Here is a 17199-nt window from a genome sequence, read left to right as displayed (position 1 = left end):
CATGTTTCCGAAACTGAGGGATTGCTAGGCATGAAAAATATGATCTTCTGTCACGCTGGTATATTTACAAAAGTTTTTATCCTAACTGTTCATCAATAGGAACCTGTCACTTGGGGTTAGACGATCAAAAAGCCCATGGAACAAATTCAAATATCTCACCGATCACCATGCTAATGTTACAGCTGTGCTCTGTTTTGCTATGAACTGTACTCAGCACTAGGGATCCTTGGGGAACCACTAACATGGATAGTCGTGTTTCCTGTCTATGCCCTGTGGAGTGGGCAGAGAGCCCAGACAGCAACTATGAACTGAAAGATGCAGCAGCTGAAAAACGAATCTCCCGCCCCAGATTTATCTTATTTAGAACAGTGACTTCAATCTGTTCAGTGTCATTGTAATATCTAGGTGTTTACTTTATTGGAGGGGGTCAGGGGGTGCTACGAGGGGGCAGGGTTGCGATGGAGGACGGAACTACGTGTTATTCTACTACACAAACAACTGATTATAGTACTCTTGCTGCTCTCTAGGAATTCCAAAGAAACTGATAAACATGCTGGTGGCTGGGTTTTATGGAAATACAAGGCCTGGGATAAACAACCTCTTGCAGTGACTAATCTTGTTTGTTTGTTTAGTTTGGATGGGATGGGATAAACACCACAATGAAACAAAGGAGAAAACAGGGGGTCTTCTCAGTCTGTCAGTGTACTGTCATTATGATTTTACTCTCACATCATGGGACCACCTATTTGAACATATTTCAAATTATGTATGTGAAATAGGATACTTGGATGGTGGGTCTGTGAATACATTCATCAGAAGAGCAAATCGGAATAAAAATACTTTTTTTTGCCAACTCTGACACGTTTCATTGCTATTCTGAGATCATTTCATAGTTAATGCGCCAGTGTAGCTCAGACGCCACATTAGGTGACCAAAAGGTCAACAACCTGATTTCGCTTAGAGAGCGGGGGCGTACGATGCTGAATCTTGGTTATTGTAGTAGGATTGCAATGCAAAGTTGTTATTTATTTGAATAAAACGTCAATATCCAGTCATACTGTGGCTAAATTGTACTTAAAAATATATATAACGTAAATTTTGACAGTAGTATTAGTATCTGAAAATTTTCGATTTAAATACATTATTTGCACATCATAATCAAACCACATTTCCCATGTTGCTATGGGGTACGTGGTGCGTCAGCTATGTTTTCTTTGCGGACGTGTGTGACAGAAAGCTTCAAATGGGGTGTTGACGTTGAGAGATCTATAGTTGTTACATCTAACCTGATTTCTTGATATTCAGTCTTTATGGTGGTTATCGTACCATGTTATATGATATAGGTTAAAGACCAAACATTTTCAATCGGTTAAAGAGGAAGTGCAGAAAGGTTAGCTGGTTAGCTAGCGTTTGCTGACCGCGAGCCCAGAAGTCAGCGTGATTGTATGAGTCACGTTTGCCAACCTTCGTGCTTGTAGCATTGGACTGCTGGAATTACACGATCCGTTATGATGCCCAGAGACAACATGACCTGCCTCGTCAAGAAAATTGCCCGACAGGCGCTTGTTACGTTTAGAAATCCGTTTGCTGTGGGGGAGGCGAATAAAGCTTTCCTGGAAAACCAAACTAAACTGAAGACTCTCATGACTGAAGTTAGAGCTGAGGATCTGAAACTCGTTGCGAGAAAAGTTGACAGCTCCCTGATATCTCCACCACATAGCCCACCGGTCACATACATGCACATATGTGAAACGGACACCTTTAGCATGGGAGTGTTTCTACTAAAGAGCGGCGCTTCCATACCGCTACATGACCACCCGGGGATGCATGGCATGTTGAAAGTTATGTACGGCAAGGTCAGGATCACCTGCTTCGATAGGGTGGACAAACATCCAACAGCGACCAGCAGCAGTGACACGCCTTTCAGCCCACCGTTCCAGAAAGGGGCACTGAGGCTTTCCGTGCTGAGGTCGACAGGAGAGTACACTGAGGAGAGCGAACCGTGTATGTTGAGTCCTGACAGGGACAACCTTCACCAAATCGACGCCGTGGATGGACCAACTGCTTTCCTCGACATCCTGGCACCCCCATATGACCCAGACGATGAGAGGGACTGTCATTACTACAAAGTTCTTGACCCAGTGGTGGACACCGAGGCCAAAAAGACAGAATCACAAAACCAGAAAGAAGTGTGGCTGATGGAGATATCCCAGCCTGCAGACTTCTGGTGTGGAGGGGAACCCTATCCAGGACCTGAGGTCTCCATCTGAAGATTAGGTTGCAAGGCCAGGATGATTAGACTAGTTAACAGATTTGTGATCAGTTGATTTTCAGGACTCTGTCACATAGTTTTTGTAAGTTCTAATGAGTCCTCTCAATGATGGTAATAGTGGGCTGTCACCCTGGTGTGGGCAACGGAGTGGGAGGTGTCTATGAAAAAGCACTTAGTTGGGCCTTTGCTCACAATTGTCTAATACCCATTTTGATGTGGAAGGGACTGTGAATCAGTCACTGTGTAATGAAAGCAGTGAAGCAGTACAGAAGTGTGGTCTGGTTTGCTTATAAAGTATGTGTAATCTGTAGTTAATGAATGATAAATCATGCAGGCCATGGCCATTGAGGCAATAGGGTGGGTTTCTAGGATATTATGTTATCTAACATGAAGGCATTTGGCACAGTTCATTGTGATACGCGGTCTCAAAAATCTTATATTAAAAGTTACACAATGCTTTAATTGTTATTTTTCCGTAAACTAGACAGGTGTTGCTCTTTCAATGTTGGCTGTTTTAAGACACAGTGTTTTAACAATAAACAAAACATTTAGCCAAACATTTTTATGGCATAAGCTCAGCGGACCAGTCCATTTAAAGCTTAATGCATTTACATAGCGTGTATGGAAATAACATCTGTAGTTCAGAACATCATATGGTCAAATAAACAAAGGATTCAGAATCATTTAATTGTTGTTTTATGTTACCAAATTATTTTACATTGAAGTGGCTGTCATGTGAATAATATTGCTCAGGATATTTGCATCCAATAATAATATTGTAAAGCACTAATCAATTAATGTGAAATTAATGTGGTCCTTGGTAAGGCTACAAAAGTCAAGAGCAGCAATGAATCAGCCACAATCAGTCACAATCATCTCTCCACACCAAGACATCAAGGCCCAAGCTTTGTAGCTCCTGAGAGCCCAGCGAGGATCCCTAAGCAGGGAGCTGGCTCTTACATTTTGGCTTTAGGACCCTCGCTCTATGGAGATCTGTCAAAAAGACTAACTGGGCATCCTGACAGGGAGGGAATCCCTAAACCCTCTATGGCCCACAGTTTGATTTGAACCCTGAGCAAATACAAATCACCAAATGCCTGGTATGCTGAGCACTGAGATATAATAATAATAAAAAACATTTTAGCAGTTGGTATTCAGTAATTAGTTACTAAGTAAATCCCAAATCAGCAATATCCCTCTGGGTTGCTCCCATAGTTGGGTTGCTGCCCCAGCAAGGACATGGTGGTTGAGAGAGTCCTCACCTGAAGGAATGTCTTAAGGAATGTACTTCAGTGCAAGTGAGCCTATGAATATAGTTTTTTCACATCCGTGGTGTTAACACATTCCATTGACAGTCCTCTATTTCGTTAATTGATTCTGAAGAGACATTGACTGTCAATATCGCGTCGATTTTATGACGACTTTTTGTCTTTCTGTCTCAGGTGGATTTTAGTGTGCCTTCTTCTCTCATCACTCCTGGCAAACTTTCTTCCACAGTGATCGCACGTGAAGGGTTTTTCCCCTGTGTGCGTGCGGATGTGAGTAGTGAGATGATCGCTCCGGCTGAAGCTGCGCATGCATATTCGGCACTGGAACGGTTTGTGTCCAGTGTGGATGCGAAGATGCCTGCTGAGTTCATCCGACCGGGAGAACCTCCGGTCGCAGCTGTCTGCTGGACAGGGGTATGGTCGCTCGTGGACGGGCGTCTTGCTAGGTCGGTTGGGGTACTTCCTCGGTCTCAGTATTGGTCTCAGTGGTAGATTTTGAGCAAAAGCAGCTATGGGGCCCTCCGTTGCTGGTCCAGCAAGGGTAAAATTCCTGATTGTGTTGAGAGGTGTAAGGGGGGGTGGAACTCGGAGAGTGTCTAGTGAGTATGGTAGTGATTTCCTTTCAGGGAAAGCCTGGATGTCCCGCTGACAGCCCTGTTGGTAGAATCCACCATAGTCTGGCATAATGGAGAGTAACGCACTGTCAACTGTCGACTTAGGCGCTGCATAGGATGGGGGTTGATAAGCCATGGTGCAGGTGGAGGTTGCCATGAAAGCTGATTGGTCCTGGTACATCTCCCCGCTACAGGAGTAAGATGGTGGAGGCGCGTACATGTGACTGATATCAGGCTGGACGTGCGCCATGGTGCCTCTCAAAGTGGTGTCGGCGTAAATGTTGGCTGCTGTTGGCGAGGCCGGGGACGCAGACCCAGTGGATGGAGCTGTGGTACTAATATCCGCACTGACAACGTCAATGACGTCCCCCGGATTCCAGTGTACCCCTGAACTTCTTGAATCGACGGAGAAACTGCCAGTAAACGATACAGCTTGAGTGCGTAAAGCCGCCGCCTGCGTAAAGTTGTCGTAAGACAGTTCTTCTGTGTCTTCTTCAAACAAACTGTTAACTGTGAAAAAAACACAATGCGTTAATGGTCTATACTAAATTGATCAAATTATGGATAAGGTAGGCTATTCAACGCATGATTTGAATATTTGTGCATAGGCCTACTGTTGATCATGTCGACTTGTGAACGCCGTTCATTAAACTTAATAAAATGACAGGCTATATCAGATACAAAACGAAATAATTACAATATTAACCCAATAATCTGAGCTATGTGTGTTTTGAAAAATGTATGATGCGTTTACTGATTAATGGTTCCCATACCCTCCCAGCCTGTTGCGCTAAAGCGCTATATAGTTTAAATCTTCGCTATGTCTTTCTTACCCCCTTCATTTCCATTAATCTGGTTGTCACATTCCTCTTTGAACCCAGATCCCGGTTCTGGCAATTGTTCGGATATACCCTCTCTCACTGGGTAGATACTCTTGGGAATATCGTCAAAAAATACACCGATTGATGGAGAAACTTTGTCAACGATTTTTGTTGTCATCTTGAAGCCGATGAGCGTCCGTATTGATAGTCCTTTTGTCATCAAATTGTTATGAAATGGAAATACTAATACTGTACGCTTGGTAACATCCTCCCCATGAGTCGTGTTATCTCAATTTAGACATTCAATTCTCTGTTTTAAGAACATAAAGGGAGTCTCTCCATACACGTCATTGACCATACAAGGACTTGGTGATTAAAGGGAACTGCTATTGCATTTGGATTGGACCTTGTGACTTATAACGGCATGCAAGCACAGTACAGTACTTTAAATTAAAGATGAAAAAGTACAGCATCCAATTTACTTAGTCTTTTTACAGTTGTTGTTTTCCCCATTTGCGTCATGGCAATTATTTAAGTTCAATATCGACAAATTGACAAGCGCAGACCTATAGGATTTGCTTATCATTCGGAATTCCGGTCACACCTCACCAAAAATTGATTTATCCGGTGAATTGAACACGTCCTCTCACTACGTATTTGGAACATATCCAGGAAAATGCTCATGCCAAAATGCCCCCGCACTGAACAGATTTGGCCGATTTATATTTGCCCAGCCTGGGTTTTCAATATGTTTGCCTTTTAGACATGTGTTCTTTATGGACTATTGCTTCCTTTTGCAAGGTGTTCTTATGAACAGATTTTGGTTGTAGACCCGGGTGTTCAACTTTGGTTCAATCAGTGAACAGCTCCAGTTTCATGTGAGCTAGTGAACGAAAAAGTTAATGAATTGGTGAGTTAGTGAAGAAGTGAATAGGCATGTAAAGTGTGTTTGTGTATGAGAGAGAGAGAGAGAGAGAGAGAGAGAGAGAGAGAGAGAGAGAGAGAGAGAGAGAGAGAGAGAGAGAGAAAGCAAGAGAAAGAGAGAAACAGAGAGAGAGAGTTTGTGTGTGTGTGTGTACATTTGTGAAAGAGTGATTGGGCTCATTATCTGCAGTTGTCAGTTCTCAACATCAGTAGATAGGGATGAGACAGATGTGAACATCTTTAAACACAGTCATATGAACTGCTAAGCAGCTAATGAGACCGGAAACAGACAATTAATTATCTATTTTGTCACTGGGGACAAACATTCCTTCTGATATGCACATAGGATGAGAGCATCTTGGCAGTGTATTGATGTTTGATAGGTTAAAAGCCATGCCACAGACCACTGTAATGCTGCAACCGAAAATCTGCTACTATGTTTGGATACAAAACTTATCTCAGGTTCTTTAAGGAACAATTCTCAGATCTCCAACTGTATTCTTTCAACTTCCCTCTCTTTTAGCAGGAGAAATCAGAAATCCCTCTCTTTCTTTTCAAAGTCCCTCCTTTCAACGCCCACACTTACAAAAATGTTGATGTATTGTGTAGACCAGTGAGTGCCACCTCCCCCAGGGCAGATGGGGGTTAGTCCAGGTCGAGCGTCAGTTGGTGAGGCATCCCAGTGGGGCTCCGTAGGGATGGATGCCCTTCTTGCACCCTTCGCCCACGCACCGCCACACCAGCCCGGTCGCAGAGGGAGGGGCGGTTTTGTTCAGTGTACGCCCAGTGTCACCCAGAGGTACCCAGGGGTCTGTAGACCCCACCACGCCGATTAATCATGTGTCATGTGGGTTTTTTGTTAATATGGATCTTTGTCTCTGTCTGGGCGACAGGCATGGTATAAGTAAGCTTTGTTGTGGTTCTGTTTATCTGAAGTAGTTCTTTTTCTTAGTAATTTATAACCATATGGAACTGTTTTATATCTATGTCCTTTGTACAATCTAAAGTCTGCCAAAAAATCAGCTGACCATTAGAATTGAGATCATGTCTGTGTCCTGTCAGTGCACAATATGTTTATGAACGATTGAAAGAATGGCATTTTTTATACTTTTTGCTTACCTAACTGTTACCTTCGATAATACACCTATTTTACAACTGAACTGAAATTAAAAGGATAACTGAACTTCTTGAGTATATTGTGACTAAGTAGTTCATTATTTATAATGGAATTATTGTATAGATCATTGTATTTTTGACCATAAACAGAAAACAGTGTGCTAAATAATGTTCAGTCTTAATGTTGACGAGGAAGAGTTCTTACAGAATAACAATGTCTCCCAATATTTTGAGTCAGCAAAAAGGTTACATATATACATCCTTTATAACCGTTTCCACATGCAAAACTAATATCCTCAAAGACGTCACTGAATGCATAGGTTGAAACAGTTTGCTCTACACATTGTAACATTTACACCAGTGACTGTGACTCTGAATTTGGCATGAAGGAAACTGTCTTCAACATCAATAAAAAAAGATTCTGATATGCTTACCTGTAATATAACTGGAAAAATCCCGAAGTCCAGGCTGTGTTTAGCAGACAGAGGTATGGAAATGGTACTTTGAGCGTGGCCGTACTCAAAAGTCTGACCGGCCAACTGGACTTGTACTCCTGGTGTGGGTTATAACAATGCTTTCAATCTCTCTCTGAGCAGCCCAAAAAAGAAGAGAGAAACAATAGGATTGTTCCCACTTCACTTTGCTTCCACCCTCGCAGTTAAAATTGTTATGATAATGAAGTGGATTTGTCAGCGCCAGCAGATTGTAACAGAGAGCGAGTCTTTGATCGGAGGACCCGGAGGTGTTGGGGTCACCCAGGGCCCATGCCTGGGGCGGGGCATCCATGACAGCTGTTCTGCTCTGTTAGATTGAGGTGTGAAGATATATGTTGTTATATTTGCTAGATGAGAAATGATTGTTAGACTTTGAAAAGCATTTCATTGCACTTATTGCATTTCTATGCAATACATTTTTTATGTTGTTTCATGTACATGAGGTGAGGCCAGAAAATCTTTCTTCAATGTCTTAGTTTCTTCTTCTTTTCCCTCCTGAGTCAGTACTGAGGGAAGGAGATCCATTCTCTTACATTGGTTTGAGACAAAACAAGGAGAAAGGGTGTCAGGAATCAAGAACTTTCTGTTGAGATTTAACCCAGGCATATATTTAATCCTTAAGTGTGTCTCTATGTGTGTGTGTGTGTGTGTGTTTGTGTGTGTGTGTGTATGAATGTTTGTGTGGGCTCTAACATAGGGGAACATCCCCCCTCCCTCCAGAGTGCGTGGGAGGAAGTTTCCCAGGAGATGGATGACTCTGTTCTGCAAACCTGATGGCTAGCAGTCATGTCATAAATCTGAGATAGACAAGCATAATTGGTTTGTTATTTAATTTTGTTGCTTTTGTTTGGTTTCTAATCGTAATCATGTGTAGTTTCCATGTAATCTAACCTTTTTCAGATGACGAGAGAAGAGAGAGGAAGGCCTCTTTAGATTACAGTATTGGGATGCACTTGTTATTTTGTTAAGATCCACAATATGTGGATGATATGAATATTAGTGTGGTATTTTACAGGCATGGTTTGCTTCTTCTCACTATGTGTATTAAGTACAGAGCAGTTGATGTTTTGAAACTGATTACAAAAAACATGAAATCAGTGATTATAAAATGCAGAGGTAAAATCTATCATCCAGGGCAACCATAATTGTACCAGTAACTCAAGGAAATATAAAAAACTGAGTATGTGTTTACTAAGCTCCACCTCTGCTTGTCTGGTCACATTGATCACTCGAGGGGTAAATTACTACTGCGAGACAACATTGCCTGCGGCCTGTCATGACAGAGAAGAAGAAACCTTAATTCATCATTCGATGTGACACACACACAGGCAGCAGACACACACATCCACCAATTTCATTTTTGATCTACATTTCTCCTCTGCTGTTGTCCTTCTTCCGAGCAGTGAGCAAGGCAACGTGGGGCCCATTCACCAGAAGTGCCTTCTGAAAACGTGCTCACCCTGTCGTTATGTTGTGATTCTTTCAGGTGGAACCCCTTGTGAGCATGGGGAGAATGTCATCTTCACACAGAAACCTAAGCACCAAACAGTTCCCCAAGCAGGAATCAAACCCATGGCCTTCTTGCCAACACTCTTTCTATATGCTATTGTTTTCCTAGGAACTACAGCTCTTTACTCTGATTCATAATCTGTAGAAGCTCTATATACAACATGATCAATAGTGGAACAGGGGATGTATTGACTAGGTTCGATCTCTACGAGATGAACACATTGCTCAATACAGTGAAAATAATAGGATGACGGACAAGGAGTAATCAAAGAGAACATGACTGAGTCCTGTAAGCGTTTATTATGTTGCCATCTAGAGGATAAATACTTAAAATGTACATGCTCCCGTGGTGCTTTGCGATTCGGTTTATACAAAGCTGCGGCCAATGAAATTCCTGAGAATCTCTTCCGGTTTTCACCCATTGGCTGTTCTTCTCGATGGGCGAAATTTGAAGTTGAGTTTGAAGTTGTTTCGTGTATAACAGAGCGCCAGTAGGATTGAAGGCGGATTTAAATTAATGTTACACGGAAAGGTTCCAAAAGACGACAAAACGAGAGGATTTCATCAGGTAGTGACGCCTTAAACTTAACATATCTATCCAAATTACTCTGATGTTAGTGAAAGTTATGTAGTGCATTCGTTAGCTACCACACAGTAGCGTAGTAAACGACAAGCTAGCTACTGTAGCTAGGCTAGCTAACTAGATATAGCTATTTTAGCCCGTTAACTAGCTGGCTTTCTACTTTTAATTGGGACGGTGTTATAGCAGCTGAACGCCAACAGTAATGGATGAATCAACAGCTTAGTTTGCCAGTTTCTTGTTTCTGGACTAAGGAATTAGTTTCAGCTAACGTGTTTGTCTTTTTTGCCTTTTTCAGTTGACGCCTCGTTTGCAGGGTTGCTGTGTTCTGCAAACATGTCTTCGCACAACTCTTTCAATCAAATTAAAAGAGATGAGAAAGGGAGAAACATTCAAGTCGTTGTGAGATGCAGGTACATAGCTTGCTGACTTATATTATTGTTGTGTTTTGCCATCTCGTATTATAAGAGGAACTGAATCTTAGAGCCACGGATACCGCTGTTTGAGTAGCTCTAGTTGGCCTACGTTTATACCTCGCCAAGCAACGTTAGTCAGTTACACTTGTACTCACTCGTGGTATTTTGATTCCATTGTAGACCTTTTAATACGGCTGAACGCAAGACTGCCCATGGCGTCATCGACTGTGATCCTAACAGAAAGGAAATATTAGTGCGAACTGGAGGGGTCAACGACAAAGCAGCACGAAAAACGTATACATTTGACATGGTAAGGTGTTAGTCTAACGGTGCAACCGTCCTTACCATTTCCAATGTCTTCCACCTTAAAGGTAATCTTGTATGTTAAACTTGAAGGTTTTTGGACAAGCTGCCAAGCAGATAGAGGTGTACAGGAGTGTTGTGTTCCCCATCTTGGATGAGGTGATCATGGGATACAACTGTACAGTTTTTGCGTAAGTAGCTTGTGGCAAGGAGTGAGGAAGAATATGCCTACTCATAGTCTGAAAATAATGACTAGCTAAGTCATTTCTATGACTACTCTAAACCTCTGATTTCCCCTGGCTCTCTAGATATGGACAGACAGGTACTGGGAAGACATTTACCATGGAAGGAGAAAGATCTCCCAATGAGGAGTTTACCTGGGAAGAGGTATGAATTATGAAGCATCATCAATGTATGTTTTATGATCTGTGTCAGTAGCCCTGCACTACAATTTGATTAATTGTACTGATTGTTTGTAGATATCCCTACAAACTATTTTCCTGAACTCAGACCTAACCTTTTGTAATAGTATTTTCACAATACATGTACACACCGAGATTCGACTACTTTTGTCATAGAAAATATCCCAAACGTCTGCTTTCAGGACCCTCTGGCTGGAATCATTCCCCGAACTCTGCATCAGATATTTGAGAAGCTCACATCAAACGGGACAGAGTTCTCAGTAAAGGTCTCTTTGCTGGAGATCTACAACGAGGAGCTGTTTGATTTGCTCAGCCCGTCCACAGATGTCAACGAGCGTCTCCAGCTGTTCGACGATCCTCGAAACAAAGTATGACCGCCACAAAACAAACCCCTAGACTAGTCTAGCTCCTCTGAACATGAAGCCATATTTGAGGGCAAAACGTCGCAAATGAGTGGTCATTCAGGGGGCCGTTGTCTTACCGTGCGTAGGTGACTTGCATGTTTGTTACATTTGTGATTTTCTGCCTGCCAGCGCGGGGTAATCATCAAGGGCCTGGAGGAGATCACGGTTCACAACAAGAACGAGGTGTACCAGATTCTGGAGCGAGGTTCAGCCAAGAGGAAGACCGCTTCCACACTGATGAATGCATACTCCAGGTAAATCCCTATTGCTAATTAAAGTTAGTAGGGAGGTAAGAAACATGAAGTTGCTGGCTCAAATCTTGGATTGTGTGGTTGAGTTAGTTGGAAATATACCAATACCAGATTTAAAGATTGAGTCAATCTTGTAGTTTATCTACTGAGCCTTTAAGTGAGTTGTTTGTTTCTGTGTTTCAGCCGCTCTCACTCAGTGTTCTCCGTCACAATCCACATGAAGGAGATCACCCTGGACGGAGAGGAACTGGTCAAGATCGGAAAACTCAACCTTGTACGTCGTATATAAATTGTATGCACTGTCAAAACATGTCAAATACATGTACGTTAACTCGTTTAACCCAGCTCATAACTGACTCCTTCATTGCTCTAGGTGGACCTGGCAGGCAGTGAAAACATTGGCCGTTCGGGGGCTGTGGACAAGCGTGCCCGTGAGGCGGGCAACATCAACCAGTCCCTGCTGACCCTCGGGAGGGTGATCACGGCCCTGGTGGAGAAGAGGCCCCACGTCCCCTACCGGGAGTCCAAGCTCACCCGCATTCTGCAAGACTCTCTTGGCGGGCGCACCAAGACCTCCATCATCGCCACTGTCTCTCCTGCTTCCATCAACATGGAGGTAGGTGCCTGTGTATAGTGGGGTTTGCTCTTTGTTTTTTACATAAATGTGTGTGTGTGTGTGTTAAATATACATATTTTGTTCTTATGCATTTTCTCTAGGAAACCCTAAGTACTCTGGAGTATGCCAACCGGGCCAAGAACATCATGAACAAGCCTGAGGTTAACCAGAAGCTGACCAAGAGGACTCTGATCAAGGTATATTGACTTGATAAATACACAACTCGCATAAATAAGGTGCTATAAATACACATTCAATGTTAACTTGATCTATATCCCTGTGCTACAACATGCTTTTGATAACATACATTACTATTTAACAAAAGTTTCCCTGACCGATACTAGATTTTAGGGGCCAATACCTTTTATTAATGAGCAAAACTTGACTTTATAATAAATTTTACAAAATACAACTTTGATTAAAAAAAACAAAAATACCAAAAATATACATACAATGCTACCTGCATACCTTAAAGAAAATAATAAATAATTGGCACATATTCAATATGTGATGGCACAGGCCCATATTGTGTCATTCAATTCTTTTTGATGTAATCCTTTTCAGGAGTACACTGAAGAGATTGAGCGCCTGAAGCGTGACCTGGCTGCCACACGAGACAAGAACGGAGTTTACCTCTCAGCTGAGAACTACGAGTACGTAACAGCTCTGCACCAGTGGTGACGTTTAACTGCCTGTACTGGCACACATTATGTCTTGTTTTTTGTGACATTGGTGTAGAAATGCATGTAGTTGATGTATGGATTCTGTGTGTGGTGCTGTCCTCTACAGGAACATGAGCAGCCAGATATCTGGGCAGGAGGAGCAGATCACAGAGTACAATGATAGGATATCATCCATGGAGGAAGAACTGAGGAGGGTATGTGGTTTTCAAAAACAGCAATACTGCTTCCTCCTTCCTTTCAATTTAAATGTTTTTAAGGTACATTTTTTAAACAAAGGTGGTAAAACCAAACTGAATAAAGTCACCATAAGTGTTGTATTAATAATCTTTTTCATAAAAATATGTTGTCACATGTATTGTCTCCTGACATATCTTTTCCCTTTCCTAACCTGTCCCTGCCTGACCTCCTGCCCCTCCAGATTACTGAGTTGTTTGTGGACAATAAGAGTAAGCTGGACCAGTGCAGCGATGAGCTAGATGAGAAGAACCAACGCTTGGAAGAGACCCACAAGAACTTGCAGCAGACCCAGGCTAAGCTTAGCCAGGAGGAATTCATCTCCTCAAATCTGGCCTCTACACAAGAGCAGCTGTACTCCACTGCTGGCCAGGTAGGAAGTGGTTGGTGGAGGATTTAGAAACACTTGCTTGACCATTAAAAATGGAATGGAAAAATAGTGTTTTGTTAAAAACCCGTAGTCTGCGTCAGACCATGGTTAACACAGTGTCTTAGCAACAGAACGAATCGCAGTTGTCTTGACCTTTCAACCGTTCTTTCCAGCTGCTGTCGACGGTGGACGTCAGCACCAGCGATGTGTCGGGCCTGCATGCCAAGCTGGACAGGAAGAAGCAGGTGGAGCAACACAACAACGACATCCAGATGAGCTTCTCCCAGCGCATGGAGCTCATGTTCAGCCAAATGCAGCACTCGCTCCAGGACCAGGGCTCCAGGCACCAGGACATGCTGGACCACTGCACAGGCTCCGTTGGTAAGAGGAGAATATCCATCAAGTAATGCATCCTTCCCTGTGGAACCAAATGTCAGCTCTATTCCGATTGTGTGTCTTCTTGCCCTCCCCATCAGAGAGTCTCTTGGCAGTAAACGACAAGACCTTTAAGAGTGCCATGGCAACAGTGGCCTCCTCCCTGGGTGGGATTAGGGAGCTCGTGGTGGAGGGTGTGGCCAAGGTCCAATCCAAGATGGCGGAGCAGGAGAGCGTGTGCTTGCAGAGCAGGGACTCTCTGCAGCTCCTCCTGGTAAGACTGGATTGACCCAACACGTGCATTTGTTTCTACCTGTCCTGTCATGTATGGATTTAGAGTACACACACACACAAAATATTTATTAAGACATGTCTGATGTGGTATAGTAATCTGTCGATTTGATCTGATGTGGAGCAGATATCTATGACCACAGTGTTAAATCTTGTACGTAGTGGAGGTGTGTTAACCAGGGGTCCTCCTGTCCACCAGGAAGAGCACAAGCAGGAGATGGAGGAGGTGCTGGTGGCCCAGGTGCTCCCAGGCCTGTCTGCCATCATGGCCATGAACGATAGTCTGAAGACCAGCATGGAGAGTCACCGCACCCTCGCTACCCAGGTGACCGTGGGAACAACGCAGAAGAATCGAACTCACAACACCGATGACGCACATGAAACCCCAGCTAGACCTAGGACCCTATCTGTTGCCCTCCAGGTCTCTCTAACTGCATGTGTGTCTGGCTCTACAGATGGAGGCGATGAAGAAGGAGATGAGCGTGTTCTTCAGCGGCCATGCTGGAGAGCTGGCCGTGCTGAGGGAGACCACCACCCAGGGCCTGGGCTCGCTGCAGGCGGAACACAACAGCCTGAAGGAACGGATCAGCCAGGCGGACCACAAGCACCAAACGGTAAGTCCTCCCTGCCTGAGGACCCCCGTCCGGGGGGAGGAATCTGCTGTCTTCTTTTGCTGTTTTTTTTGTTGTTTTTTTACACTTCTTAATTTTGCCTTTTGTAGCTAAGGCTGTGAAAAAGCTGCCTTGTAAGGCTTAACATTTGTCTTGGGCTCATGAGTGGTGCTTGTGGTCATACAGGGCATGTCCCAGGTGATCCACTGTTTGCAGAATCAGCTGAACCTGCTCGCCATGGAAACCACGAGTGACTATGCAGGACTGATGACTGCCACTGATGCCCTGCAAGGCCCAGTCCAAACCCTGCAGAACACACTCACCAGGTCAGACACTCATTCACACACACACAGACACACACACAATGCAGCGTCAGTTCTTTAGTCATGCAGTATACAAGGTCGTCATAATTTCTTTCACACTCCAGTGTTACATTTGAACACTCGTCCTCCTCCCCTGTCTGCAGTCAGTGCAGCGCTGCTGAGAGCCAGGTCTCGGCCCAGCGAGATCAGCTGGCCTCCACCACCTCCTCCCTGGTGAGCCAGCTGCAGCAGACGGCGCAGGAGGTGCAGCAGACTCTGGAGGAGAGCTCTGGCTACTGCGGCCACCTCCACAGCTCCCTGGGAGGCCTGGGGGAGAGGAGCCTCCAGTGGTGCTCCAGCACCAGGGAGCAGGCCCAGAGCCAAGCCCAGGAGCAGCTCACCTTGCTGAAGGACAACACGGTCTCCACGCACACCCTGCTGGAGGTAATAACCCTATGGAGTAGGGTCAATGTCGTCACCCCTGTATAAGTGGCGTGACACATTTTCAGCTTGTTTGGTTGGAAAGGCAAGTCAGGGGATGTGTGTTGATCATGCTGTGTGTTGTCAGAGTGTGGAGACAGGCTGTGAGGCCCACCTCCAGGAGGTTCAGGGGCAGCTGCAGCAGCAGCAGGCTGAGGTGGTTCAGGGTCTGGTGGCCATGAAGCAGCGGACCTCCACGGACCACAGTGCCCTGGAGGACCACCAGAGGGAGCTGCAGGCCCACATGGATGGCGCCTTGGCCCGTGTCCACACCTTCCTAGCAGAGGAGCTCCGACAGGATGTCCCCACCGGTGAGCCAGACACTTGGGGTGTATTATTTGTAATGGCTGCCCTCTGTCAAATTTTGAACATCTGCTTAACCAAGCTAGGTTTATTGCACGTGTTTACAGTGTACCTGTAACACACTGCCATCAGTCCTTAGAGGAGTGGGGGCAACCCACCCCCAAAAACTGTTCCAGACGAACTTGCGCAACGTTGGTATCCATCCTGTCTGCTCCAGTCACTGACGGTCGTCTGGTGTCTCCCTCCCCCAGGAACGACCCCCCAGAGGAAGGAGTACAAGTACCCGCGCGTCCTGGCCAAGTCGCGGAGCCGGGCTGAGCTGCTGGAGAGCCTCCGTCAGGAGCAGGACGAGCTGCAGGCAGCCCTGGCCCAGTGTGACACCGTGGAGGAGGAGGAGCAACAGCAGGACCAGGTAGCCCAGACACCCTCATCTGATCTGGTGGATGACCGATACTGTCCTCTACATCCTATGAGGATCTCCGTTCTAGAATCCTCCCAAGTATCATACATTTTTATTCTTGTAGTGGTTTTTCCAACGCTGTGTACAAATGGTGCAATGGTGGCTTCCGGGGTCTATTGAGTAGCTCAACCACCACTGAAATGGGGTTTTAAATATGTAGGCCTATATCACAACGGTGATGCATTGGATTTATTAAATGTGTTAGAGGATTTGTTATTAGATGAGGGGCTTTGGTCTTGCCCTCTCTAATGCCATGCTGTTACAGGACTCGCTCGAGGACCAAGTAAATGGATACAGCGACAGCACCATCGAGTGCACCTATGTCGATGAGAACCTCATGTGTGATGAGAACCACAGGGGGCCTTTCTTTAAGGTGAGATGAGCTGTACTGCGCAATGTTTGGCTCCGTGTACCACTAACATGAACACTGCTGGCTGGATGTGTGTGTGCGCTTCAGGAACGCTGTATCACAAGTTGAGTTTCAAGATAATGAGACTGGGTTCTAATTGTTTTTGTTTGTTTGTTTGTTTGTTTACCTTCCAGAAAACAAAGGCCCACAAGAAGGAAATCAAGGCCCTCAGTCGCCTCAAATCGGCAGAAAATGAAACTCAGGCAACACCACCTCGATCCATGTTACCTCTCAGGAGTCAGAACTAAAACAACTTGAATGTCCTTATTTCTTTAACTTTATGATATTTTATTTTTAGTAGAATTAGCCTTTCAGCTTTCTTCACTGTACGTTTTTTACTTTGCTATTTTTAATCTGTTTTGTGTTAGTCTTTGAATTATTATTGAAAACATGAGCTACAAATCTATAAATGTCATTGCTTTAAATGGATTATTAAACTGAGGTTTTGTAATAAGATGTTGGTTACCTTTATTGTTATATTTTGTTGGGCTTGATGTTTAGGAATTGGTTGGCACGTTTCTGTCAACTATCCCTTTAAATCGCAGCCTAGGAATCGGACGGTGAGAAGGAAGACGATACATGGAGCTCTAACGTGTGAAACAGATTTACGAATGGCAATGTCCCTGTTTAGCTGATCTAGCTGCCCTAAATGTTCATGACCTTTGTTATTT

The 17199-nt window shown here is 44.3% G+C and overlaps 3 protein-coding genes across 3 annotated transcripts; 2 read left to right on the top strand and 1 right to left on the bottom strand.

Moving 5' to 3' along the window:
* The first annotated feature begins 1181 nt into the window (after nt 1–1181).
* Nucleotides 1182–2960, top strand: adob (2-aminoethanethiol (cysteamine) dioxygenase b). Its single transcript, XM_062464100.1, has one exon. It carries the CDS (start codon nt 1509–1511, stop codon nt 2268–2270), a length of 762 nt encoding a protein of 253 aa, XP_062320084.1. The 5' UTR covers nt 1182–1508; the 3' UTR covers nt 2271–2960.
* Nucleotides 2961–3062: 102 nt separating this feature from the next.
* LOC134022525 (early growth response protein 2b-like) lies at nt 3063–5177 on the bottom strand. Its single transcript, XM_062464099.1, has 2 exons — nt 4988–5177; nt 3063–4664 (listed from the first exon to the last, which is right to left on the bottom strand). The coding sequence occupies exons 1-2, from the start codon at nt 5151–5153 to the stop codon at nt 3685–3687; spliced, it is 1146 nt and encodes a 381-aa protein (XP_062320083.1). The 5' UTR covers nt 5154–5177; the 3' UTR covers nt 3063–3684.
* A 4264-nt stretch (nt 5178–9441) lies between these two features.
* kif11 (kinesin family member 11) lies at nt 9442–16988 on the top strand. Its single transcript, XM_062464098.1, has 23 exons — nt 9442–9586; nt 9897–10011; nt 10195–10324; nt 10411–10508; nt 10626–10704; nt 10922–11107; nt 11273–11397; nt 11578–11668; nt 11768–12010; nt 12112–12207; nt 12575–12663; nt 12800–12887; nt 13112–13300; nt 13471–13678; nt 13774–13946; nt 14163–14288; nt 14419–14577; nt 14761–14900; nt 15041–15320; nt 15445–15667; nt 15911–16071; nt 16385–16492; nt 16663–16988. The coding sequence occupies exons 2-23, from the start codon at nt 9935–9937 to the stop codon at nt 16774–16776; spliced, it is 3183 nt and encodes a 1060-aa protein (XP_062320082.1). The 5' UTR covers nt 9442–9586; nt 9897–9934; the 3' UTR covers nt 16777–16988.
* The last annotated feature ends 211 nt before the right edge of the window (nt 16989–17199 follow it).

This window comes from Osmerus eperlanus, chromosome 6 (assembly GCF_963692335.1).
Source record: "Osmerus eperlanus chromosome 6, fOsmEpe2.1, whole genome shotgun sequence".
Taxonomy (NCBI): Eukaryota; Metazoa; Chordata; class Actinopteri; order Osmeriformes; family Osmeridae; genus Osmerus; species Osmerus eperlanus.
This window is presented reverse-complemented; position numbering and strand designations above follow the sequence as displayed.

Bases quoted from the DNA above. Each gene is read 5' to 3' on its own strand.
- adob (XM_062464100.1), top strand. From the start codon at position 1,509: ATGATGCCCAGAGACAACATGACCTGCCTCGTCAAGAAAATTGCCCGA.
- kif11 (XM_062464098.1), top strand. From the start codon at position 9,935: ATGTCTTCGCACAACTCTTTCAATCAAATTAAAAGAGATGAGAAAGGG. The intron at 14,289-14,418 runs GTGACCGTGGGA...CTGGCTCTACAG, and splicing joins ACCGCACCCTCGCTACCCAG to ATGGAGGCGATGAAGAAGGA. The intron at 14,578-14,760 runs GTAAGTCCTCCC...GTGGTCATACAG, and splicing joins CGGACCACAAGCACCAAACG to GGCATGTCCCAGGTGATCCA.
- LOC134022525 (XM_062464099.1), bottom strand. From the start codon at position 5,153: ATGACAACAAAAATCGTTGACAAAGTTTCTCCATCAATCGGTGTATTT. The intron at 4,665-4,987 runs GTAAGAAAGACA...TTTTTTTCACAG, and splicing joins GATTAATGGAAATGAAGGGG to TTAACAGTTTGTTTGAAGAA.